This window comes from Bos grunniens, chromosome 21 (genome assembly GCF_055505025.1).
Source record: "Bos grunniens cultivar Pamir isolate PY7600 chromosome 21, Bosgru_T2T1.0, whole genome shotgun sequence".
NCBI classification, from domain to species: domain Eukaryota; kingdom Metazoa; phylum Chordata; class Mammalia; order Artiodactyla; family Bovidae; genus Bos; species Bos grunniens.
Genome location: NC_141185.1, coordinates 8,956,782 through 8,984,298, shown reverse-complemented (window position 1 = coordinate 8,984,298; position 27,517 = coordinate 8,956,782). Strand labels below are relative to the sequence as shown.

The window sequence follows — 27,517 nt, the reverse complement described above, 5'->3', positions numbered from 1 at the left end:
CAATCACAGTAACAAAATTTACAGGGGTAAAGTTTGACAATTAAAAGATAATCAGCAAAATCCAAAGTGTGGAGCACCAACAAGGGAAAGAAAAAAAAAGGGAGGTGGTACTTGTCTGCTTAAGAGATTCAGAGACATATCAGCCAGTTATAGTGACTAGAAAATCAACTATAGGAAGACTTTTTTTTGGAGACATTTGGGGATATTTGAACATTTATTTATTAAGTGATATTAAGGAATTGTTATTTTGTTAGGTGTGACAATGTTAATGTGGCTGTATTTTTAGAAGGTCCCTGTTAGAAGTAAATACTTCTTACATATGAAGTATTATATTTGAGGTGTACTTTGAAATACTCTTGGGAGGGGCTATGAATTGGTACACCAGCTGGTGATATGTGAATAATTGTTGAAACTGGGTGATGTGTACATAGGAGTTCATTAGATCACTTTTTTACTTTGTATGCATTTGCTAATTCCTCTAATTTTTTTCTTAAGGTTATTTGTATTTCCTTTTCTATGAATTTGCCTCTCTCTGTCACTTTGCCATTTTTCTGTTGGGTTTTTGTCTTATAATCTATAGGATTCTTAATATGTGCTGAGAAAATTAGTCTTTTGTCACATATTCTGTAGATATTTTTCATTTGTCTTTTGAATTTGTTTATGGTGTTTTTAATCTGTGGAGAGTTTTTATTTTGTCAAATTTATCAATTTTCTTTAGGCCTGTGTGTTTTATTTTGTGTGTTGCATAGAAAAACCCTTCTCTGGGATTCTGAAAAGTTTATTATGGTTTTATGCAGAATTTTTTAATGACTGTAGCCCTATTCTGATTTACTGTGACTGTTTGGTCATCTTAATTTCCTTTAGAGCTTTTAGAAATAGTCTTCCTTGGAGCCCTGCTGCAAGAATATACAAGGAAGGATGTTGTTCAGTCGCTATCCTGTAGAGATTTAATAGTGAACACCTGGAGAATTACCATGCCCAAAGTTTGGTAGTTAATTTTGCCGCCACGCCACCACCCCCCCACCCGGCCCCCCGCCCAATAGCAGAAATGATGGGAGATCTGTCATTTAACAAGACTGTCAAAGTGTGCTAAATGTTATTTTAAAAATTAGCAATATAGTTCAAAATTTCTAATTTTAGAAAATTTTTAGTGTTTTCTTTACATAAAGAAGCATTCCTTTTAGCTCTTTTTTGTAGAGCTTATGGATCAAGGAGCTAGGTGCTACCTCCCTTTGAATTCCGCATCTTCAAGCTTGCCCCTTTCTTTGAGTTGATGCCTTCGTCTGGGCAAAGCAAGGAGTTTTCCAGGTATTACTGTAGGGTCTTCTTCACAGTTGATTCATGGAGAACTATTTGGATCTTTTAACCACTACATCAGAAGTTGGAAGGAGAAGTGCACAGCAGAAACCACATGAAACTGTTCCTTCTGGGGGGAAGTGGTGGCCGTGAGGTGTCTGGGGCTTGTGTTTTAGACTGCACCACACTGCATATTCTCGGTTAAATTTAGTTCTGCCGTTAGTGTTCCTCTTTTAGAACTTTTGGATGTCATTTAAAGGAAATAAAAGTTGAAGTACATCTGATACTGTATTTTAAACATTTTATTCACTGTACTAAAACTTTTTACAAAAATCTAATGTTAATCACTTTTAATACAAGTTTAAAAAATCTGAGTAGGAGGAAATTTTTCTCCTATGAAGATAATCTACTTTATTTTTCCAAGTTAGAAGTTTGAGTCTTCACCTAGTTCTTCGCAGCTTAGGTGTGAAAACATGACTAGTATGACAATTGCTTCTAAAGATTGTGTCACAGTCCTAAGTTTAGCTTAATGTTTCTTTGAGTTTAGCTTAATGTTTTTCAGGCATAAACCTATGAATTGATAGGATCATTATCTATGGGAGTTCACTTCTAAATTTGCATGATTTGTTGTGTTATATTTGACTCAGATAGTGAAGAATCTGCCTGCAATGCTGGAAACCTTTGTTCAGTCCCTGAGTTGGGAAGATCCCCTGGAAGAGGGCATGGCAACCCACTCCAGTATTCTTGCCTGGAGAATTCTGTGGACAGAGGAGCCTGGCGGGCTGCAGTCCATGGGGTCACAAAGAGCTGGACATGACTGAGTGACTAACACTAACTAACTTGTTAGTGTTGCTGAGGGTATTCATAACAGCCATGATTAGTTTTCATACTTGTATTGACACGCATGGTGTCATTTCTTTAAGTGAAACTAGGAAGATTGATTGAAACGTGAAACTGAAAGTCGCTCAGTCGTGTCCAACTCTTGGAAACCCCATGACTATAATGTCCATGAAATTTTCCAGGCCACAATACTGGAGTGGGTAGCTTTTCTATTCTCCAGGGGATCTTCCCAACCCAGGGATCGAACCCAGGTCTCACGCCTTGCAAATGGATTCTTTACCAGCTGAGCCACAAGGGAAGCCCAGGAGATTGATTAGGTGTCCCTAACAGGAAGTCAGAGGAAACCTTCCTGCTTCTCACTGGTGCTGCTGCTAAGTCACTTCAGTCGTGTCCGACTCTGTGCGACCCCATAGACGGCAGCCCACCAGGCTTCCCCGTCCCTGGGATTCTCCAGGCAATAACACTGGAGTGGGTGCCATTTCCTTCTCCAATACATGAAAATGAAAAGTGAAGTCGCTCAGTTGTGTCCGACCCTCAGCGACCCCATGGACTGCAGCCTTCCAGGCAAGAGTACTGGAGTGGGGTGCCATTGCCTTTTCCCAGGAGATTGATTGGGTGTCCCTAACAGGAAGTCAGAGGAAACCTTCCTGCTTCTCACTAGTTTATGGTAAATGGTATTGGTAGTAACTCTGCATTCATTCCTGTGGTCATCCTCACAGTTCTGTCTCAACTGTAGGATTTGTGGGGATAAAATGAAGTGAATATATGAAAGAGACCCTGTATATTGTTGGGAAGGGTATATAAACTCAAGATTCTATATTTTATTTTTCCTATGATTTCTTCATACTCATCAGATGCATTAATCAACTTCTGATTAGCTGGCTCATTTGTAAGAGAATTGTCTGTAGATGTATTGCTTTCAAAATATTGATACAATTTAGCAAAAGAGGTGATGAAGTTCTTATTGACTGATTATCTTCTAGTTGATTTTATTCTTTGACTTATTGTAGACAGGCAGGAAGCTATTTATACCAAATATGTAATTATTTCTTAATTTCAAATAAGTTTGAAATATGAATGAAGGTTTTTGGCCTGGGGTGGGATGGGAAAAAGGTGATTTGGGTGGGGTGGGGCTGGGGGAGTCCTTCTGAAGCATTCATTCACTACTTTATATTTTTTACCCAACTTCTAAAATGAAGGAGGCTTTTATTAAAATTTTCTGATGCAACAGAGTTGTATGTAATAGAGCCCTTAATTGAAAATGATTGACTTAATGAGGAAAGGAAGATGCGCCAGAACACAGTTGACCTCTATATCCATTGGTTCTGCATCCACAAGTTCAGTCAACTGTGAATTCAACTAACTGTGGATCAAAGATACTTGGAAAAAGTTTCCAGAAAATTCCGAAAGGTGAAACTTATATTTGCCATGTTAACAGCTGTTTACATAGTATTTGCATTGTATTATTATAGATAATCTAGATATGGTTTAAAGTATATGGGAGGATGTACATAGACTATATGCAAATACTGTGCCATTCTATGTAAGGGACTTGAGTGGGTTTTGCTTTCTAAGAGGGTGGAGGAACCAATCCCCAGACGATACGGAGGGATGATGTATATAGACCAGTGGTCCAGATTGCACTTCACAGCTGCCTGTGCAGGATTCAAACATAAGGCACTGGGGCTCTGTGAAATAGGGCCCTTAGTGTTTCACAGTTCTACCGGTAATCATGATGTGTAGCCAGGATTTGAGAATTACTGCCTCCCACAATAGGTAGTTACGTAATCGAGTTTCTACTTTTCTTCTGAACTTGCTGCCACTCAGTGAAAAAGGGGACACAGGAGTTTCATAGCTCTTAATGGCTTACAAGCTTCCATCACTGGAAGAGGCGCTTTCCCACCATGAAACTAATAAAGTTTGATCTTGTAGATGTCTGCAGCTGCTCACTTTCTTTAATAAATGGTTTGTATGTATTAAGAAGAATTCAGAAACATTCTTTACCTGGCGAGCTTTTTATTGATCCTTGTTTGAAGCTGATGGTCTAATACTAAATCCTAACTGTGTGATGGTGTTTCTGCATGAAGCTAAGTGCAGCTTCTTGAAGCCAAAGGTTGCATTTTATTTGTGTTTATATTTGTAGCCCCAGCACATTGCCCAGCGCATATACTGGAGGTGTTTTATAAAGGCCTTTGGAATAAATGAGTTCACATGTTTCATTTCCTGGTGAATTAACTTGCCCTGAGATAGAGCTTAGAAAATCTAGAGTAAGAGATGATTAGCATGTTTCCTAGACCATCTGTCACTAATATTGATTGTTTCGACTTGGCACTGGAGACTTGTTTTTTTGGGAGTGGATAGCTTGTATAAAGTTAAAAAAAAAAAAGGTTGGAAAAACCTCCTGTTATTCTGTATCCCTCTCTTGGGTGGCTTAAAATCAGTTTTTAAAAGCTTGCCATTCTCACTGGTCAGTAGCATGAAGGCAGGCGTTGGTTATTCCAGTAGCCACGCTCTCCTGGTAGCGGTTTCTGCCTTGCCCCCGAAGTCTGTTTGACGCGTCTACCAGAGTGGTCCTTTGAAAACCTCAATCAGAGCATACCACTCTTCTGCTCCAAACATTGCCATGATTTCCCACCTCACTGAGATTCAGAGTTAGTCCTCACAGTGGCCTGTGTCCTGGACGTGATGGCCGCACCTGGCCCTCTTAGGCGTCTGGCGTCAGCCAGTACGTGCTCTGCCAGCTGCGCCAGCCTCCTTGCTGTGCTGGGCAGGCACTGGCCCTCGGCCTTTGTGCTTGTGGCTCCCTCAGTGTGAGATGCTTTTCGTCTTCATCACCGCCTGGCCGGCTTCCCTTGCTTTCTTGTTGTGTAGTTGCTAAGTCGTCTCTGACTCTTGGATGCCATGCACCATAGCCCGCTGGCCTCCTCCGTCCGTGGGATTTCCCAGGCAAGAATACCAGAATGGGTTGCCATTTCCTTCTCCAGGGGATCTTTCTGACCCAGGGATTGAACCCACGTTTCCCGCATTGCAGGCAGATTCTTTACCACCAAGACACCTGGGAAGCACCAGTCTTTACTTGAATGTCACTTTCTTGTGCGGCTTTACCAGATTACATTTCAGTTTCAGCCCCAGCTCCCCCACCCCACCCCTTATTCCTCCTTTATTATTTTTTCCATCAGTACTTGTCACCAGTGGACATAGCACATTTTCAAATTTTAAAAAAATTGTCTCTCTCCTCACATAATATATAAGCTCAGTGAGGGCAAGATTTTTGTCTGATTTGTTTACTGCTTTATTTCCATCTGTTAGAGCAGTTCCTGGCACAAAGGTAAATATTTGTTGAGCAAATGAATTAATGAAGCAGACACTGTATATTGTAGTACAGAATTCTGTAGGATTCAGTATTATTTTTATTTTAAATTTTAAAGGAGGCATAGCATAGTAAAGTTTTGTATTTCCTGTCCCAGAGTTGCAGCCACTGAGTGTAATAGCGCTACCACGTGACCTATGTGTGTGTTAAAGGGAGGGTAAGGTCTGGTCCTAGTCTGTGCTGTCGGGAAATGAATTTCAGTCCTTTATAAAACCAATCCTACCTTGAGGTGACTTTAATGACTAAAGCACTTAAGGTTTTAGATTTATATCAAGTTCAGCTTATAGACGGAATAAATTTTGAGGATGAACTAATTCACATTAGCCAGAAATATTTAAAAAATGTAAAAATTTTGGTGAGAAATTGGTCAGTGGGAGAATTCTTGACTTGAGTAATCAGAGTATGATTTTCATCCTGACTGATTTGAAAGATTGTGAATCAAGATGCAATAATACCTGTTCCTAGTATCATGTTTACCCTTTTGCTAAAGTCAGAAGAGCCTTTGCAGTGGCCCCTGGGGCTCCCCTTGATCTGTTGCTCCTGTGTTCCTTCTCTGACTTCTCCTTTCCCCTTGCCCACTCCACACCAGCCACTTGACACCCTTGCTGTCTCTGCTTGCATGGCACACTCCTTACTCTGGGGCTTTGCACTGCTCAGCCCTCTGCCCAGATGCTCATGGCCAGCTTTCCCACGTCCCTCCTGCCCTTGCTCGGGTCTCCCCTTCTCAGGGGGGCTGCCAGTGACCTCTCTGTTGACACTGCATGCCGCCCCCAGCCACCATGCTCTTCTTCTCTTCAAACACACCCTGTACATCCTCTAAAATATTAGATAGTTTTCCCATTCTGGTAGGTTTTATTCTCTTTATTCTAGAATGTAAGTGTCAAAGGTAGGACCTTTGTCTGGTTCCTTGGAGAGCAGTGAAGAGCTAGAGGAGAACTAGAGCAGTGCTTGGCATGTGGCAGGTTATCAGTGAGTGCTTGCTGAGTGCATGAATGAATGAGTGAATGAACAAACCATTCCTCTCCTTCTGAGTTCACGTCATTCACAGTTGACCTTTATTTACTGCTGTGATAATGGATAGATTTGTGTAATTAGCTTCTACAGGAGCAACGTTTGAAATAATACCACTGGTCTTTGTGCCTCCTTATCGTAACCTGGGTTAGAATTTCCTTCCTTATGAGGCTGCAGATGCTGCATCATGTTTATACCGCATTCTGTATATCCACCCACCCATGGACAGGCACCTCGGTCGCTTCCACATTTGCGTGGTGATGAATAGTGCTGCTTGGAGCGTGGGTTTGCACGTACTGCTTGAAGGCTATGAACTCTTGAGATCTGTTAGCTTAAGGAAGTCACATCAATCAGTTATATTTTTTGTATATGCCTCCATCTTACTTTTAAAGCTCTTAACTTTATCTCCAGAGGCCTTAATTTTACTTAACAGCATGTTTTTCTTTTATGTAATCTATTCTTATAAAATTTGTATTGTGATGTAAACTGTGGAAATATAGATGGTCTGCTTTTTTAGAGTGGTGCAATCCTGGAAAAATATACTCAAAAAGTGGAACAAATTCCTTGAAAGAATGAGCTGTTACTCACTGCTGTGTCTCCCAAATTATCTAGGCTGTGAGGGCTGGAAGCAGTAGAGTGAGAACCAGGGAAGTGTTGTGTTGAGAAAGCAAAAGCAAGAGAATGAAAGCAAAATGCAAGAAAAGCAAGAGAAAGCAAAAGAAAGGGTGAACAGCAGTGTTGAGTGCTGCTGGGGAATGAGCAGGGAGAGTGAGGTGATTCGAAGGGTACTTGGGTTTAGTGCCCAGAGTGAGAGTGGTCGGACTGGACTCATGGTCCAGGTGGAGTGAGTTGTGGTGACATGAAGCGAAAGGGTACATTAGTAAGTACAGGTAAGTTTAAGATGGTTGGTACTGATGATAGCAGAGGGGAATTAAAAAGTTCTTTTTTTTAACTAGGCATGCCATGAGCATATTTAAAAGCTGATGGGAAGGCTCTAGTTGAAGGAGATGTTGAATATTTGAGAGAAGGGTTAATAGTTTTGGTCAGGACGTAGGAGGGGGTGGGATGCAGCTGAAGAAGGAGCTGGTGTTGATGGAGGAGGAGGACAGGATGGACGGAAAGTTGGACTTGAAGTGGATGCAGGTGGTTTGTGGGTTTGAGTCTTGGAAAGATAGAGGAACTCCCATTGAAGTTTCTGGCTTCTTTCTCTGAGCTAGGAGATGAGGTCATCTGTTGAGAATTATGAGTTAGGAAGGAGAATTACAGTTTTGAGGAGACTAAATAGGGTTTGATGTGGATTTCGATTGCTGGGCTTTTCAAAGGAGTGGCACTGTCCGCTCCATTTGGATGTATATTAAGCATAAAGTTAGATGTCAGGTACTTGAGAAAAGATAACATATTAACCTTTTTGCTGTATAACTTGACACATATATTGAATTCTTACCAAGTGCAGTATATTGTAAGACAGGTCTCGTAGTTAGGGAGCTCATAAACTTACAGGGAACATTTATCAAATGCAATAAGCAGTAAGAACAGGACTGAAACTTGAGAGGTTGTGTCTAACTGCAGAAGAGCTAGATCTTTGTGCATGGAAAATATCTTCAGCAAGTGTATATGGGGAGTGGGGGCGAGAAAGTGCTCTCTACTGCAGAGAGCAGAGGTAGCACTATGTTGGTGCCATGTTAATGGCCTGGTGGATAGTCCAGGTTGTTCAAAATTATCCTTGAATCAGCGTGTCTCTGTGCAGTTTAAAAGCATCAGAGAACTTACGACTTGAAACAAAATTTCATAAAAATATATGATCCCCTCAGAGAAACTCAAGTACACACCTATTTTAGGGAAAATGTATGGCTAGTCATCCAATATGTGACAAGCTTTATACAGCATTGTAATTTCCCAGTTTGGATATGATGAATTCAGAGCTCATTGAGTGTAAGCGGCATTGTTGGATTCATTCAAGCTTTTTTTTCCTCTCTTCAACAGAGGATTAAAAAAAAATTCCAAATTTGAATCCAGGACTTGGAAAATGCCGGTTGTCTAAATACAGTACCATATTGTGATAAATATAGCTATTGAAATTTTAAGAATCTTTTCACAAAACTTTCTTTTAATATTCATAGCAGAACTTTTTTTGGAATGTTATCTGAAAAACAGAGGACCATTTTATTATCAGAGCTGACTATTAATTAGGGTATTGTTTCAGATATAAAAGTTGATCTGCCACTGAAATTCTATTTGAATATGTATAGTCCCAAGCTTGCTTTGTGTATTTAATAACTTTAGTACCATAATTACTCTGTTTACAATTAAGTTTTGGTGAATATGCTAATATGGAATATACCAGTGAATGATTTCAGTAAAGGGTGGTGTTGATTTACATTTTCATGTGCTTTTTACTTGAATCTGAATTTCATTTAATGTCAGTGGGAGAAGAAGTGGTCAGATTATGTAATGGTTAGTGACAGTGAATTTTCTTTTCTTTGAAATCTCTCTCTTGGATTGGGCATCATAACTTGGATTTGCTTTGCTCCAGCTGGGCAGAAATTATGCAGAAAGATTTAATTTGGTGGATGTTTGTTCCCTCTGGTTTATTCTTTTAATAGAAACCTTAATGTAGGTATTGATTTCATTGTTAAGAGAAACCTATAATATACTAAAGCAGTTGTTTAATTCCAGTGAATATTTTAAGTTCTTTACTGAGGCAAATGCTTATGGTCATGTTATTTACTAGTTTTTGACCAGAGACTTCTGATTTTAAGTACTTCTCCTTTCTTCTTTTCAGAAATCCTCTTAAAAGGACAAGGAGACTGAGACTTCATATTCTCTGAAGCTCGGAGACATCTTTTACTCTGAACCAGAGAATAAGAGGAGTGACCAAGCGGAGCAAAGGTCAGACAGGGTGCAGGTGGTGCCAGGAGGGGGCTCCCTCAGGTCTGAGGCCTGATCAGGTCTCAGGCAGAGCTGGCAGAGTAGGTTCTCCAAAGGAAGTGGCCCACCCCGAGGGCACCGCCAGTAGCCTTTGCTGGAAGAACAGGAGTGGGTGGCAGCAGAAGAGGGCCCAGGGACACTTGCTGGGTGAAAATGTTCCAGTGTGGTTGGTACCCAAGTGTGTGTGCATGTACAGAGATTTGTCAGCCTTTGTGGGACTTATGCAGGTTATCAGTTTATTGCCTCTCAATTCCATAAACATCTTTCTTTGCTCTGTTGATGATGCTTGAACTAGACCCTGTAAGCATTTTTCCTCTCCAGCACAACGTTAGGTTAGTCAGTAGAGGGTGAGGGAGGGACATTGCTAGGCAGCGTGGGGAAGGGGCTTCTCTTGCTGTTGCAGTGTGCTTGGTCTCCCCAACACCCCCACCCCCATCGCCCCCCGCCCCTGCCACCCTTTTAAAGAGTGGATGAGCAAAGCATGCTTATCCTCCATGGCTTTGTTTCGCATCCCAGTAGCAGTTATCTTGTTTCCACCAGGACCCCAGCAGGTGGAGTCCTGTGTACAGCAGGCGCCCTCGAGGGCTCTGCCGCCCAGTGGGCTGTGGCCACAGCCCATCCAGTGAGGAATTCCTTTCTGTCTTCTCTCCTTTGATCTTGTAGATTGTACCTGCTCCCTGCCTTTGCTCTTCCTTAGAGTTCTCTTACCCTTTTTAATCGTCAGTAGTACCTTTTACAAATTAATAATTTTTTATTATAAGTTTTTTAAGTTACTTATGCATTTTAACTCCTGATTGGATCCTGACTGTTAATAACACTTAAGGTTTGTGTAATCAGCTGTTAATTTTACATAAATTTGAAAATAGGATGAAATAAGTCATATGTATAACTTGATTAATTTTAATGATATGAGCATACAATGTAGATATTACCCAGACTGGGGTATGCGACATGACCAGAGCCCCAGAAACCTTCTGACTCCGTGGTCCTGCTGTTTGACTTCTGTTATTATGGAGTGGGCTTCGCAGGTGGCGCTAGTGATAAAGAACCTGCTGACCAGTGCAGGAGACTCAAGAGATGCCAGTTCGATCCCTGGATCGGGAAGATCCCCTAGAGAAGGAAATGGCAACCCACTCCAGTATTCTTGCCTGGAGAGTTCCATGGACAGAGAAACCTGCTGGGTTCCAGTAGTCCATGGAGTCGAAAGAGTAGGACACGACTGAAGTGACTTAGCACATCACGGATTAATGAGATGAATCACAGAGTGTGTCGTCTTGTGTCTGGGTTCTTCTATCAACATACCATTTGGGTGGGTGGTCTTCAGTCGCTAAGTCATGTCCGACTCTGCGACCCCATGGGCACCCCAGTCTCCTTCGTCTTCCACTATCTCTCGGAGTTTGCTCCATCAAGCTCCATTGAGTTTGATGGTATCTAACCACCTCATCCTCTGCTGCCTGCTTCTCTTTTTACCATCAAAATTTCCCAGGATTAGAGTCTTTTCCAGTGAGTTGGCTCTCTGCATCAGATGGCTAAAGTATTGGAAGCTTTAGCTTCAGTATCAGTCCTTCCAATGAATATTTAGGGTTGACTTCCTTTAGGATATGGGCTTTCCTGTAGCTCAGCTGGTAGGGAATCCACCTGCAATTCAGAAGACCCCAGTTCATTTCTGGGTTGGGAAGATCCCCTGGAGAAGCAGTAGGCTGTCCATTCCAGTGTTCTTGGGCTTCCCTGGTGGTTCAGATGGTAAAGAATCCTTCTGCAGTGCAGGAGACCTGGGTTCGATCCCTGGGTTGGGAAGATCCCCTGGAGAAGGAAATGGCTACCCACTCCAGTATTCTGATCTGGAGAATTCCATGAACAGAGGAGCCTGGCAGGCTACAGTCTATGGGGTCTCCAAAGGTTGGACACGACTGAACGACTTTCACTTTCCTTTGGGATTGACTGGTTTGATTTCCTTGCAGTTCAGGGGACTCTCGAGTCTTCTCCAGCACCACAGTTCGAAAGCATCGATTCTTCAGCACTCAGCCTTCTTTATGGTCCAACTCTCACATCCAGTTCTCACTGAGAAGACCAAAGTTTTGACTATACTGACTTTTGTTGGCAAAGTGATGTTTCTGGAGGTTCATGTATTTTATTGTATCTGTTTTCCTGTTGACAGACACGTGGGTTTCCAGTGTCTGGCCACTCTGAGTAAAGCTGCTGTCGCCCTCTCACGTGTGTTTGGTGGATGTGTTTCCGTCTCTGTTGGGCATGTGCACAGGAGAGGAACTGTTGGGTCGGGTCGCAGCTGCTGCACAGCAGATCTTCAGTGTGGTTGAAACATTGGCTCGTGCGTGAGAACTCTGTTTGCTCCGCATCCTTACCAGCACTTGGTATTGTCAGGCTTTCACAGTGCAGATCTTCAAACTTTTTAGGAATAGATAATTTAAATGCTGTTTAAACTCTTTATATTGTGGTAAGAGAAGACAAACTTCTAAAGTCTTTTTATGAAGTGAGCATAACCAGCTGCATTTGTTTAAGTCTTTTGTTTGTCCTCACATTTTAAAAGATAGGTTATTCCATATGTAAAATAGATAGCCAGGGGAAATTTGCTCTATGACTCAGGGAACTCAAACTGGGGCTCTATGACAACCTAGAGGGGTGGGATGGGAGGGAGGTTCAAGAAGGAGGGAACACATCTGTGGCAGACTCGTGCTGATGTATGGCAGAGACCTACACAACATTGTAGAGCAATTAGGCTTCAATTAAAAGTAAATGTTTTAAGAGGTTACTGACCAGATGCTTATTTATTAATCTACCGTCATTGTCACCCTCTCCACCCAGCAGAAGCCAGCTCTGAGCACTGACATGGCTGTTGGTTGTCTGTGGCCCATCTAAGATTGTAGGACTGCCTAGATGGGGACCGCCGTATCTTTTTCCACAAAAAGCCACCGGAGGAAAGGAGTTTAAGTTAGGATTATTCTAAAGAAAATTCTGTGTTGTAGTGGCCCCTTTTTGTAAGAGCAGCAGAGTATATGTCAGTGATTTCTTCACATTCATGTGGAGTAGTCTGGAGGTATGAGGGAAGTTTTAACCCAAGGATGAGGTTAGTTTCAAATACTAACTAGAAACCAACTTTCCATTCCATTCCATTCCAAAGAAACTGGTGATACAAAGGACCTACATTATACAAGTTATATGAACTGTTTTCTATAGTTAGTTTACTTGGGTTGGTTTGATATATATGGTGGTGGTTTAGTCGCTACGTCGTGTCTAACTCTTGAGACCCCATGGACTGTAGCTCACCAGGCTCCTCTGTCCATGGGATTCTCCAGGCGAGAACACTGGAGTGGGTTTCTCCAATACTTGTGCATCTCCCTAATGTGTATGGATGACTGACTAAAAGGGAAAAAAAGCTGGATTCCCACCTCATATCTTATACCAGTATAAGTGTAGACAGACAAAAAAATTAGCAAAGAATTTTATGAAACCATAAGATAACTAAAGGAAAACATGGGAGATGTTTGAAAAAACAAACAAACAAACAAACAATTTTACTGGGAGAGGTCTTTCTAAGGATGACATAAAACTCCAAAACTGAAAATAAACAATGTCAAAAGACAAATAAACTGGGAAGATTAGTTGTAACGCCAAGAACTAATTTCTTTAATACATATAAAATATATAAGGAGTGCCCATGAATAAAAAAGCAAAAGGCCACCAATAGTTCACAGGAAATGAAGTACAGGTTTTACTTTGGAATCTTTGTGTGTGTGTATGTGTGAGTGGACCAAGCTCATAGAGTATGAAAGGATTTCCAATTTTGATCTCTTGGTGATTGTTAATTATAGGAACAGTCATTTGTATGGCAAAACCAATACAATATTGTAAAGTAAAAAAAAATAAAAAATAATAAATTAAAAGGTATCCTAAAAAAAAAGTAAAATAAAGTTTAAAAACCATAAAATATGTCACAATTCAGAAAACCTTATTATGTACACACATACAGACATAATGAATCAGAGGGAATTTTATCATAACCACCACTTATGTCAAGAAAAATGTGCCTACCATGGACCCCATCCAAATCCCAACTTTCTTATGCTTCCCCAAAGTCACCTCCAGCTTTTTTGGTAATGGCTTTCTTTTCTTTATAGTTTTATCATTCAAATGTGTATCCCTCAACACTGTGGTTTAGATTTGCCAGATTTTGTTAGATATGCTTTGAAGTCTTTTAAAATGTAGTTTTCTTCTCCCCCATCTCTTTTTTCCTCCTTTATCTGTTGAAGAAGTGAGGTCATACGCACCATAAGGGTTTCCTTCCCGCAGTTAGAATTCTGCTGATTGCATTCCCGTGTCATAGTTTATCGTATTCTTCTGGTCCCTTCATATCCTGTGAATTGATAGGCTGAATCAGATTCAGGCTCTGTTTGTTTATTTCTTTTTTGGCAGGATTTCTTCATGGCTAGTGGCGTCTTCTTTTATCAGGAAGCATATACTGTCTGAATAGTTCTCTCCTTTTGATGTTAGTGTCTATCAGTGCTCAATGTCTGGATCCGTTAATTCATTAGGAGGTGGAAGTGGGATTAAGCTAAAACCATTCTTACTCATTTACTAGCTGAAATTTTTCTGTGTAAAGAGAAATTTCTCTTCATCTTCTATTTGGTTACCTAGTGGTACAATTCATATACGAAAGGAAGGATGGATGCTTGATTGTTTCCCTTTATTCACTGGTTTTCAAAATTGAGTGGTTTCTTGCTATCCTCTGGAGGTGACCACTTAAGTTTTCTTACTGTTATAAACTCTTCGATTTACCCATTTTGTGTGTTTTAATCCATTATGGTTATTATCTTTATTGACTCAAATTGGATCATCTTTGGTTAGTGGTAGCATCTTCCAGGTTGACTCCCTAGACATATCTGACATAACTCTAGTAGTTTTTGATAGCGTTCTTGACATCTAGAAATGACGAGATCTTCCAAGATTATCTTGTATATTTCTAGCTCCAGACCTGAAATCAGTAATTTGTTCAAGGCGCCGTTTTAACAGGAAATAGTATTTCAAGAATACAGTTTGTGTACTAGGAATGCTCTTTGTTTGCTACTGTGTTGTTTCTTTTTCTCAGCTTTTCTTTTTGTGAATGGGGCTTGGGAATACAGAGGTATATATCTGTGTGTGTTTATATATATATTCTTTCTGTAAAAGAGAAAATTACCTTTTGAATTAAAAACGATACTTTCAAATACAATCCTGCCTCTTCTTTCATCTGCATCCCCTTCCATATTTGAATCCTGTTTTTTAAGGACACAGCAATGGTAGAATTAAAACATCACATAATTATTCATTTGCATTATTCCATGTCTGCCTGTAATATCCTTAGTTAACAAAACCAAGGATCATCACAATATGAGCGAAAGTTGATTTTTTTCAGCTTGTTTTCCTGTTTTTTTGCAGTTGTACTATGTCTGCATTGTCAGAACATATACCTATTATATACTCTATCATCTCCTTTATAACCCTTGTTGAGACTCAGTTCTGCAAATAATTATCTATTTACTGCTCACTGTCAGTTCTTACAGTGATGTTTCTTTAGTCATTTGGTGTATCTGAGACTTGCTTTCTAGTAGATTCTTACTCCTTTCCCTCATTTCTATGTTGATAACACTTTGAAGTCTTTAGACTTGAAATTTAATTGAGTACAGACTCTTTGGTTCGTATTTTCATTCCTTGAGTCTTAAATATGTTACTTCCCTTTTTTCCTGGCATAAAGTGTTGCTGTCAGTGTGATGACAATGTGATTTTACTTTCCTTGCAGAATATCTTCTTTTTGGCCTGGAAGCACAAAGAATATTTTCTTTTATTGTTAATTTCAGTAATTTTACCAGACTAGGTTGTATGTTAGAGCTGATCATCCTGGGTTGATTAGTATGTGGGTGTGATCTTTCATTTTGTAGTTTCACATTTTTTTTTTTTTAAAGTTCAGGAATCTTCTCTAATTAAATCATTTAGACTGTCTTGAATGCTGTAAGGAAATTAATAGGAGATTACTCTGGTGGTTGGATAAAGTTGATAAAATTTAGAAGGCATTCCTTTTAGTATTTGATAGTACTGCGTGTTTTAGTTATTATACTCAATCTGTTTAACTGTAGTTGTCAAAATCACCTTTTTTTGGTGTTTTGAATATGGGCTATTATGGTTGCACTGAAATTCCATTCAGGAAACTCTTTTTAATGATTACAGACACATTAAGAGAATTGATTGGTACGAAGAAATAACAAGCACATTCATTTATTTTGAAGTTTTTTTGTTAACTTAGGATATAGACAATGAAGATATATATCAGTACTCTGTCAGGAAAAGTTAAATTTAAAAATTTCCCAATAAATTAATAAAGAGCATTTGCATAAATGGAGTTTGTGTATGTAGAATGATAGTGGGTAGATACTTGCTTAAATTTTCCAGTCTAATGTGGTGTGTATGTGTTTAGAATATCCAGGCTCAAAACAAAACTACTTACGTAAATTGTCAAATTTTAACAGACATCGTTTATCTGAATAGCCATTTCAGATGTTGCAGACTACCTTACAGCTTTTATCAATCTCTTTCTTTACTCTATCTATAATATAGTTTTAAGGAACTATAGAATCCTGAAAACTGTTTGTTTTAAATATTTTTCAATTAGTAGATTAAAATAGGTTATTCTTAAGAGTTTGAAATTACATACCACCCCCATACACTGTTAGCATTAAATAGCATTTTTAGTCATTGATGATTTATACCACTGGAACTTTAAATATTTTCTAGCAAGTAATTGCATGGATCATGTTGCTTATTGCTTCCTCTTCCAAGTTAAGAGATAAATAGAATTGAGCACTTATGAGTCCTTTATTTAAAGTTTGGAGTAAGTAGGAATTTGAATAGCATCTTTGCATAGAAAGCTTTCCTCAGTGAAAACATTGTCAACTTTTCCAGGATTATAATTTTGAGTGTTGCTTTGTTTTATAGTGAAAATGCCTCGTGTAAAAGCAGCTCAGGCTGGAAGACAGGGCCCTGCAAAGAGACGTCTTGCAGAACATTTTGCAGCCGGGGAGATAATCACTGATATGAACAAAAAGGAATGGAAACTGGGGTCTCCCATTGGCCAAGGTGGCTTTGGTTGTATATATCTTGGTAAGTATTCTACTACTTCTGATTGTCAGTCCAAAGATTTACAAGTTTGTTATCAAAATATTTCCTTAATTGCAGATTTTCCAGGATGCTCCTAATAGTCTACGTCAACATAATATTATTAGGCAAAAATACCTCTCTGACGAGGGAGTGGAGAAGACGGTTGATTTAATCACAGTAGAAATAGAGGATAAAACATCTCTAGTGTTGCCCGTAGTGAGCATAGGCTTTATATTTCATAGATATTCTATATGATGTTAATCTCCTTTGAGACCCAAAAAAAGCCATATCTTTCTTTCCCCACCTCCACCCAATTAGGATACATTCCGTTTGTTTAGTGTAATTTGGAGATTTTTTCATATCTTTAATAGGTATGGATACTTTTTCTTTCTCTGCAGCCTTAATAGTCATCATGGTGGAATTTAAGAGAATGACCTAAAAATTGCATATTAAGTCTGAAATGTGCTATTTAATTAGCACATTATTTAAATTTTAGGGGACCCATTGTGGAACCCTGAGATACTATAAGTTAGCTAATTTGTTCATTTGAAAAACATCTTACCTGATTGCTTCTAAAGCTGTTTCTCTTAGAATATTAGTATTGATACAGTGCATTTAATGATTGCTTTTGATATTTCTCTCTGACTTTTCTATTATATATTCTTACTCCTCTAAACTTTATTTATTAAATTTCTGTATGAGGTTTATAAAATCTTGTTTTTAAAAACTTTCTTTTTCTTTCAAGCAACATCTTCCTGACAATACTACTATTAATACTAGATTAGCATCGTGTGAAAACTTGTTAGAAGTGCACACTCGAGTCCCACCCCAGACCCACGAATCAGCAGCTACAGGGAGAAGGTATATCCCTGTGACTGAAAAAGCCCTGCAGGTGGTGCAGGTAGATGCCTGGGAAAGTTTGAGAACTGCTGACATAGATCAAAGAGCAGCTGCTCTTAGTCAAGAGGGGTCTAACTCAGCCAGGACCAATGAGTTGTAGTTGGTTAGCTGCAGTCTCTAGAGGTATGTTCATGAAACATAGTTTGAAAACCAGCACTTTACTGTATTTTATAAATACTGTGTCTCTAGATCAGTGGCACCTGTCTTAGGGGAAATAAATTGTTCCTTTAGTTTTATTCAGAACCAAACCCATCCCAGGGACCTAGACTATCTGACTTAAACTGAAAGCCTTCCTAAGTCATGAAAGGTTAGTAGCTGTAGCTAGCCAGGTCTGTATTTTTGACAATTCTGTAAGCTCGCTCTACTACAGAATGTGTATACTGAAGACTTCCTATGTTAGGAATGGGAACTTATCTTAAAGCAAGTAAATTCTTCACTTTGTGTTAGTTAAGTTGCTTTTGGCAAATTTGCAACTTGCTTTGCATGTGTGCCACCTGTTTTATCTGTATTGGTATTTCTCATCAGAAAGTGCCATCTAATAGTATTTTTAATAATCAGTGGTTTGACAAATTTCTGTAATAAAGCTTTCACTTTTTAAAAACTAGATTGATCTGGAAAAGGAGTTTGCTTCAGTATTGCAGCCTCCACTTTATCTCTCTCTGCCCACTGACCCCAAAACAGCCATTTTCAAGATCACCAGCAGTTTCTGCTAACTGACGGTTTTCTGCTAAAAGACTGCTTTTTTTTTTAGATGCTTCCTGCAGCGTTTGATATGGTTTACCTTCCTCCTCATAAACACGGCTCCCGTTGTCTTTCATAATACACACCTTCACCTGTGGTCTCCCTCCTACCTCTTGACGTGCTCAGTCATCTTTGTAGCTACCTCGGTGCTCTCAGCTCACTTTGCCTTCTGTGTAGTCTCTTTGAGTGATCTCATCGAGTCTCTTGGCTTCTGTTGTCTCTTTTTGTTGATTTCCATATCTTTTATTAGTAGCCAAGGACTTACTTGGTCCCTTGAGTCCAAGCCCATAGTCAGTAACCTACAAGGGATCTCTGGATGACCCACAGGCATGTCTAAAATGTATATCATCCTCTTCCATCTTGTGATTCTGTCAGGATCAAGAGAGGATGATCTGATTGAATGACACCCCTCAAGCGAGATACTGGAAAGCATTCTTAAGTGTTATTACTCTAATCTTCCTGGTATTTCAGCTGGTGCTGTTGCTTCAGCTATGAGACTTCTCAGATACATTCATTTCTCCCTCTCTTTTGCTGGTTCTGCCTGGGTTCAGGTCATTTTCACGTCTTGTCTGGATTCTCACTATAGCAGTGAATTTTCTCTGCTCAGCCCTGCCCTCTTGCATCCTGTTATTCACATTGTGGCTTGAGTGACCTACTCTGTTTCTTTGATGCTTCTCCGATGGCTCCCCCAGGGACCTTAGGATGAAGTGCCAGACTTTGAGAATGGCATCCCAGGCCTTCCATGCAGTCTGGTCCTTATGTAACTTTTTTCTTCATCCCTTTTATTTCCTCGGAATCTATCTTTGACTAGCATGCTGCCCTTTGCCTCTTGATCTTTGTAGGTGATGTTTCTTTTGCTTTATTTTTCCAAAGCTGACCTTAGGGCAGGTGGTATCTGATTACAATGCTCCTCTGTTAACCCTTTCATAGTGTGTTTCACACTGCACTGAAATTTTGTTTTTCCCAAAATAAATATGTCCTCCTTGGCAGTGAAACAACTCTTCTTATTGTTTCCTGGTATCTGGCATATTTTTCAGTATATGTTTGAATGAATTATCGAACTTCCCTTTCCCCCTTTGAATTGTGCAGTATTTTGGGGATACTATCCTCATTTTAACACTTTGTGCATTAAATCCTTATTTTAAAAAATTTAACTTTGCTCTGTTATTAATTCAGCGTCTGGGTGATGTAGTCACCCAGCAGGAGTGTTCCTTAAGGAGCCCAGACTTACTCTTTTGCCCATTTAGCCATTTGTATGGCTTGGTGTTCCTTCTGTTGTCTGAAGTATTTTAGCTACAGCCTTTTCACAGTACTGCTGCTTTCCAGCTGATTGGTGTCTTCTCCGTTTCCTTTGCCTGTCCCTCCGCATCTCTTCAGCTTCTTATGTGAGAATGCCTTAGGGCCCAGTCCTAGGACTTCTTCTTTCCTCTGTCTATACTCATTCCCTAGGGGCCCTTCCAGTTTCATGACTTTGAATGAATAGCATTTCTGTGTTGACTCTCAAATTTCTTTATCCAACTTGGACCACTCTTCTGAACTCAGGACTTGTATGTCAGCTGCCTGTTTAACACCTGAACTTGGATGTTTAATAAGCATCTCAAACTTAAGATACCCCAAAACACCAGCTCCTCCTGCAGTTTTCTGTCATAGCAAGTAGCAACTTCCTCTTTCTGGTTGCTCAGGCCAAAAACCTGGAGTCATCCTGGCCTCTCCCCTCAACCCTGCCTTACCCTCTGCATCTAATTCATCAGCAAATCTTGTTGGCTCTTCTTTGAAAATATGTCCACAATCCGACCACTTATCACCGCCTTGTGTGCTGCTGCTCTGGTTCACGCTGCCACCATTCCTCACCCAGCGTATTCTGATAGCCTAACTAACTCTCTGCTCGCTCTTACTGTCCACCCTCCGTTCTCCACAAAGCCACTCGCAGAATTCTTTAGAAAATCAGTCTGAGCTTACCATTTCTCTTCTCCAGCTTCCAGTGGCTCGCTGTTGCATTCATAGCCACAGCTTTAGGTCGCCTGTCTTTGTATTTGTTCTCTGCTGCTTTTCTGATCTGTGCTCTGTTACTTTGCACCTCACTTGTTCTTCTCCGGGCACATGTAGGCCTTTGCACTGGACTGCCTGGAATGTTCTCCCAGATTATTTCCATGGCTCCGTCCCTCACTGTCTCCAGACCATTGCTCTAGTGACACCCTATCACTGAGTTTCCTTTTACTAACTTGCAACTCTCTACCTTCCTTTCCTGCTTAATTTTTCTTTCTCTTGCACTTACTGCCATCAAATATACTTTATATTTTAATCGTTGTCTGTGTCCAACTACTGAAATGTTAGCATCATAAAAGTAGAGATTGTTTGCTCCTGTTCATTGCTAAATCACTTTCTTAGAAACTGGCATGTAATAGCTATCTGGTAAAAAATATGTGTTTAATGAGCATGGCAAACCTTATTTTCCTAATTCAGCATTTTAGGGCAACTGTGCTTCTTATTTGCACAAAATAATACGACAGCCACATTAAAATTACTCTGGATGGCATTTCAAAGGTCTAGTGCCAATATCCTGAGCCACTGTTCTAGAGAAGTTACCTTTACCCCAAAAGAGTGCTTTTTAGAACTTTAGCTCCCTCTCTTCTTACCTTCCTACCTAATGCTACTTCTTAAAAGGATTCCCTAGTTTGTTAAATTTAAGAAATTGTATTAGTTATCATCCTCTTGGGAATTCAGAGCATATATTAGCATATCAAAGACCAGGAGTACTTTTGAATTAAAGAAATCTTTAACTCAGTTTTCCATACTTAATTGATGATCACATTGAAAATAGCAGCAATTGTAAGATGACTTCCAATTTCGGACATGTTAAATTGTGGGAAAAAAGTCTTAAAATTGATGGAAGTAGGCAGTAATGATATCCTGAGACACATATTTGGGAACTGAAATTTATTCTACCAAAAGGTTATAGATATACAGATCTAAATATTAATAAAGGGTTAGTAAAAGGCTATAATAGTGCTACTTCTTGTTCTGATATTATATATGTCACTTTTTCAAACAGCTGATATGAATTCTTCAAAATCCGTGGGCAACGATGCACCCTGTGTTGTAAAAGTGGTAAGGAAATGTTTCTAGCTGGTTTTTTTCTTTTCTGTTGATTTAGTTGTATTTATTTTGTAAAACATTCTTTTTAATAACTAGAATTAATTAAACCATAAGGTACTGCATTTTTAATAATGATTCATAATTATTAAGTGAGACCAAACATAGCTTTATAGTTCTAAATAATTTGAATTCAGAAGCTCTCTCCCCTCTCTTGCATTTAGTGGCACTAGTATTTGTGGGGAAAGGAGTGAAGGCTGGAGGCTTGTGGGCGTGGGGTAGGGACACTCAGCTCCTTCGTTTTATTTCAGCTATATTCATAGTAGATGAGATGCTTCTTTATATCCTACAAGATGATACTACTTTAATGAGCTTTATTGTATTTTGTCATGCATTTGCTTCTGAACTTATACTTGGTCAGTTTTTCTTTTTATTTCCGGTTATCTTTCCTTCCCCTTTCATTTTAGGAAATACAGTTATTTATTTGTGGTCACTTTGAAACTTCTTTTTGCTACCCTGACGTTGAAATTAGTTTGTAATGGGTAAAGGCAGACAATATCTTGTCTAACATAGACATACTCTGAATAGCCAGGTCAATTTATATATTGGCACTAACAAGCATTTTAACTACTATTTGTTAGTAAGTGAAGGTGTATGCGTATGCATCTTTTTGCTTACCGGCATTTGTAACTCCCCTCTCAAAATTCTTCATTGTGTGTAAAGAACACGTTTTTGTTAAATAGAAGAAGTAACAGGGTCTCTTATTTGGGCAGATTACCACAAAGTCCCTCCAGCGCTGCTTTTTTCCCTAAAGGCTACAGATTTCTGGAATTAGAATTACCTCAAGGTTTTTTGATTGATTTATTTTACTGTCTTTTTTTTAAAAAAAGAATATATTTGATCTCGTTTGAGTTAATAACTCTTGGATCTGAGTTGTTTTTTGATTGTGTTCACCAAGTTTTTATTCACGTATAGTTTTTATAAGGAAATAGATATGAAATAAACAATTTGAATCCTTTTTGACAAGTGCATATGCCTGTATAATCCTACCTCTGTTAAAATACAGAGCATTTCTATCGTTCCCAAAAGATTCTGGTGTCATTTTCTGGTCACCGTGGAGGAAACCACTTGTCTGAGTTTCCTTCCTCCCTGTGGATTGTTTCTAGAATGTCCTATAAATGGTATTTATGCAGTACATTCTGTTTTGCCTCTTACTACTTATGCTCAGCATAGTGTTTTAAAGGCTCGGGTATTTTGTTGGCATCTCAGTTGCTTGGTCAGTCTTTATGTCGTAGTATTATACGGTGGCTATATTAGACTTAGTTTTCTATTTCCTGTTGATAGACGTTTGGATTGTTTCCAGTTTTGGGCTCTTATAAGTAGACCTTCTATAAATACTCTGGTCACTGTTTTTCTTGGATCAGTACCTAGAATTACTGGTTTATAGGGAAGGTACATATTTAAATTTATAAGAAAGTACTAGCCAGATTTCGAAAGTGGTTGTTACTATTTTACACAGCCACCAGTACCATGTGAGAATTCCAGCTGCTCTGTGTCCCCTTTAACACCTGGAATTGTCAGGTATGTTGTTGGTTTGTTGGGACTGTGATATCAGAAATGTAGTAGTGTCTTCATAGTTTTAGCTTATATTTACTTGCTGACTGGTTGTGAGCACTTGTGCATTATGATTATTGACAATTTATATATTTTCCTTTGTGGAGCCTCTTCAGTCTTTTGTGGTCTTCTGGTACCGCCCTTCCCCCTCTTTTTGTTAATAACTAGTTTTGCTTTTTATAATTCAGTGTAAGAGTTATTCTGCATACAAGTCCTTTCTTAAATACATGTGTTGTAAATCTTTTCTTATAGTTTGCAGTTTGCCTGTTTATTTTCTGAATACTTTTTCTGCATCTTTTGAGATGAATCGTAGGATTTTCTTCTTTTATTTTGTTAATGTGGCATTTATATTGATTGATATTTGGATGGTAAACTGACTTTGTATTCTTATCAGACACTCCAGTTAGTTACGGTGTATTATGCTTTTTGCATAATGCTGGAATTGATGTGCTAATATTTCATTAAGGATTTTTGCATCTTTGTTCATGAGGGATATTGGTTGTTAATTTTTCCTAATATTCCTGCAATGAAAGCATCTCTCATCTCCTTGTGTGGTGTCGGTGTCAGGCTTCTTGGCGTACTGAGCTTGGTCTCCCCTTCTGGCCCCACAGCATCTCAAGTGTCCTGTCTTGGGGCTCATTTGCTTGTCTCCGGTCCTTTAGAAGTCACAGTCCTGTACTGCCTATTTTGTCAGATGTCTGAGGATAGTCATTTTCCTGTATTTTGTCCAGTGTTCGTATTTGTTTACTGTGAGAGGGCTAATTGGATCCCAGCTATTCCGTCGTGCCCGTGGGTGGAAGCAACGTGGGTAACTTTAAAGTGAGTGTGGTTGGTTTGTTTCCCCTGCCATTTCACTTTTCTTTATGCCTTTTCGTTTTGGATTTTTCTTCCTTCTCATGTATTAAATTCCTTTGAAATACTTAGTTTGCTGCTATGTCAGAGGAACAAAAGTTTGTACTATTAAATTGGGTCATTTGCATTGAATTTGCATGGAATATTATCTGCATTTGTCTTTGATACGACAAATTAAAATATTAAAATCTATGGGTAAGATGAGTTTCTTCTTAGGATCTTCAAATAGTTTCCACTGTGGGAAAAAAACAAGTCCCCTTATGAACTTGTCATAATAGTGGGGTTCAGAAAATACGGTTGCCTCTGACCATCAGGCGGCTGCTTTACCTGCACGGTTATCTCCAGGTCTCAGAGGAAAGTGCCTGAGCCATGGCTTGTAGGTGGGGCTGCTGTGTAACCATGTCTCTTTTTCTTCTGTGTAACCTTAGCTTCTTTAAAGTATGTTTTATTTTAGGCTTACAATATTCTTCACTGTGAGTAGTTCTAAGAATTTTATTTGTTAGTCAGTGTCTTTTTTGCTTACAGAATTATGAAAGAAACTGGGCAGAAACAAGTATATCCTCACTGCTTAAGGTAGCAAATTACATTTCTAAGTTAAAAGCCATTTCTCATCACCCCTGGTTCAGGCCTCTGTCTCCTGTCTCCTAATTTGGTTCCACTCCCATTCGCCCATATTACGTCTTCCCTTTATAATTAGGGCGATGATCAATATTCAGCTGATTTCTCTCTTGCATTTAATATTTCAGTAACATTTTCAATGTCCTGGTTTGTCTGTGATCCTGGAAGAATGCCATAAGCAAAATAATGTTGACTTTTTTTTCCTCTCTAAGAGCTGGTTTAGTGATTGCTGTTGGTCGTCTTCCCTCATACCTGTCTTTCCTGAACTCCGTTAAACCGCGGGAGGCCCGTTCTGTATATTTCCATCTGTTTTACAGTTTCACTTGGTGATATCCTTCTCATGGCACTACTTGTTTTAGTTTTTAGGTGTTAATTTTATCTCCCCAACTAGATTTTAAGGACCTTGTTTTAAAATTTGTTTTCTTTATGCCTCCCTTAAATGCCTGTTTTATTCTTTTCAAAACTTTTTGGCCATAATTGCTTACCACCTTGTAACTTCCTGATGCACCTATTTCTGTTTCTTGTCTGTGCCTTCTAGCGTAGGCCTGTCTGTGATTTGTCTTGTGATAGGCAGCGCCATAGCTCTGTTCATTACTTATCTGCAGTTCTTTTATTCTCATAGAGCTTTGTAGAAGTCAGAATGATTCATCAAATACAAACATGTGAAATGACTATCACCTCTTTCCAGTATTAAGATCAGAACTGTTTATGAACATTTGCTTTTTAAACATCAGGAGCTATTAAATACCATTTTTTTCAAAGAACAAGTCCTATTCTTTGGGGGAAACTTCGTAATTAATTACCCAAAAAAGCAAGATGTAAAACTATAATACACAGGTAATTGTATAAAATAGCTATATATAGAAAGAAAATATAGTATTTCCAGATTTTCTAAAGTGAATTGGTATTTTATCTTTAGAGAAAGAAAAAAATTATTTAAGAAATAAAGGCAAATTGATTTTTAATGTGAAATTAGACTTAATAATTTAATACCATATCAAATCAAACAGTGGTTTCAGCTCTGGTTACACAGGATAATTACAATCTCCAAGTGCAGGGCTGGGTTATCGGTATTTTTAGTAAAGTCTCCTCAAGAAATTCTGTTATACATCAAGGTTGAGAGCCGCTGGTGGGGTCTGGCGCCTAGAGCACCGTAGTTCTGAAGTCTTCAGTGGGATCCTGTGCTCATGCCCGTGCTTATCTTTGCCTGGTATCCTTTTATTCCCTGGGGGCACCAGGTACCCTGTGCTTCTGGTAGGGTTTCCGTGTGGAAGCCTGGTTGGAACATTTGATTACTGCACTCGCAGTGTTAACGGGTGTGCACAAGAGCTCCAAATACTAATCCACGCATTTCTTACATTTGGTCTTGAAGTGAAGTAACGACTAACACATTTAAGACAGATGTTTAGGTATATGCTAGGTATAGTCTCCAGAGAAGGCGATGGCACCCCACTCCAGTACTCTTGCCTGGTAAATCCCATGGATGGAGGAGCCTGGTGGGCTACAGTCCATGGGGTCACTAAGAGTCGGACACGACTGAGTGACTTCACTTTCACTTTTCACTTTCATGCATTGGAGAAGGCAATGGCAACCCACTCCAGTGTTCTTGCCTGGAGAATCCCAGGGATGGGGGAGCCTGGTGGGCTGCCATCTGTGGGGTCGCACAGAGTTGGACACGACTGAAGTGACTCAGCAGCAGCAGCAGCAGCAGGTATAGTCTCTGTCCTCCTCAGTGACCGGGTCTGGTTCGCCCTTACTGACTTACGGGAGTGGTCCTGGACTCATGGTGCTAGGGCACTGGTGATGGAGACCTGAGAGGCACTCTCTGTATTTTATTTCAGGAAAGTAAACGTGCAGAGAGAAATGGTAAATTGGATAATGCAAGGAGAAAAACGTCTTTTTGTGTATTTTTAAAAAAAAATACTTATTTATTTGTATGGAGTCTTAGTTGTGGCACTCGCGCTCTTTTGGTGTGGCAGGCAAGTTTCTCTCTAGTCATGGTGCCTGGGCTTAGTTGCCTGTCAGCATGTGGGATCTTAGTTCCCTGACCAGGGATTGAACCCATGTCCCCTGCACTGCAAGGTGGATTCTTAACCACTGAACCACCAGGGAAGTCCCTCCTTTTGTGTTTCCTTGTTAACAGATTGTATAATGGATTACTTCATTCAGTCCCCCTTTGTGGTCATGTCAGTGAGCTAGTAGCAGAACTGGGGTAGAGGTCAGGCTTTGGGATCTTATATTCTAACAGTTCTTTATGTTATAGTCTGTTGCCAGCATGTACTAATAGATATCTGTAGTCTGAAGTTCTCTGGAAAGAAGTTGAAGACTGATGTTTAATTTCCTACACTGATGTTATGAGAAGTGACCTGAATTTTCAATTCATATATCATAATTTTTTGGTAGGAAGGAGAAACTTTATACAGCTTCATTTTTAAATGGCAGCCAGTTGCTTTTAGATGGTGCCGTTGAAATATATCACATTTTAATTTTTTTTCTGTTGTCATCTTCATTTTGACACTTAGAAGTCTTAAAGAAACGTTTAGTGATATTCTAGTTAAAATGTCAGTCCCAATTTCTTTTCTAAATCTTGGCTATTATAGAGTTGGCAAAGTATTTTAGATTTGAAGTATGTTAATAAAATTTTTAGTTATGAGTTAAGGTATTTTCTTCAACAGAAATAGCTAGCTTTGGCTGGAGTGCAGTGCCAAGGAAGTAGGTCCTTTATTTTGTTATAATGGAATTTTATTGAATTAGAAAAAAGGATGAAATGAGATCAAAGAGTCTTTATTGTAATGGGACTTTCAATATAATAGCTTGATTTATATAGGTTGATTCTTATTATTATAAGTTTAATAAATTATTGCCTGAAGGAAAGCTTGAAAATTAAAGTTGATATGACATAGGTTGAAACTGAATAAATCAGAATTTTATACAGATGGTAATAAGCCAGGAATGTGTCTTAGGAAACTCCTTTCAAACCTGAGTTATGAGCTACTCTAAAAGTTAGCCTTTGGGGAGATACTTCCCAAAATTCCTCTCCTGAATTTCCATTTCTTACACTGAATCTGTTACTCCTCCTGCAGGCCTGTTCTCAGCCATGGGCTCTAA

At 39.2% G+C, this 27,517-nt stretch overlaps 1 protein-coding gene across 33 annotated transcripts in view; it reads left to right on the top strand.

Annotated features, from left to right (window-relative positions):
• Positions 1 to 27,517, top strand: part of VRK1 (VRK serine/threonine kinase 1) — an 81,032-nt gene that overhangs the window by 17,690 nt on the left and 35,825 nt on the right. For 17 of the 33 annotated variants that reach the window (XM_086362998.1, XM_086362997.1, XM_086363009.1 and 14 more), the window contains 2 exons: positions 16,430 to 16,594; positions 21,285 to 21,340. In XM_086362998.1, the coding sequence (XP_086219124.1) occupies positions 16,435 to 16,594; positions 21,285 to 21,340 (216 nt within the window). In that variant the 5' untranslated portion in view covers positions 16,430 to 16,434. Of the gene's footprint in view, positions 1 to 3,475; positions 3,547 to 5,445; positions 5,465 to 9,299; positions 9,407 to 16,429; positions 16,595 to 21,284; positions 21,341 to 27,517 lie in introns of those variants that run through there. The other 16 variants (XM_086363024.1, XM_086363014.1, XM_086363021.1 and 13 more) reach the window with 4 other exon arrangements.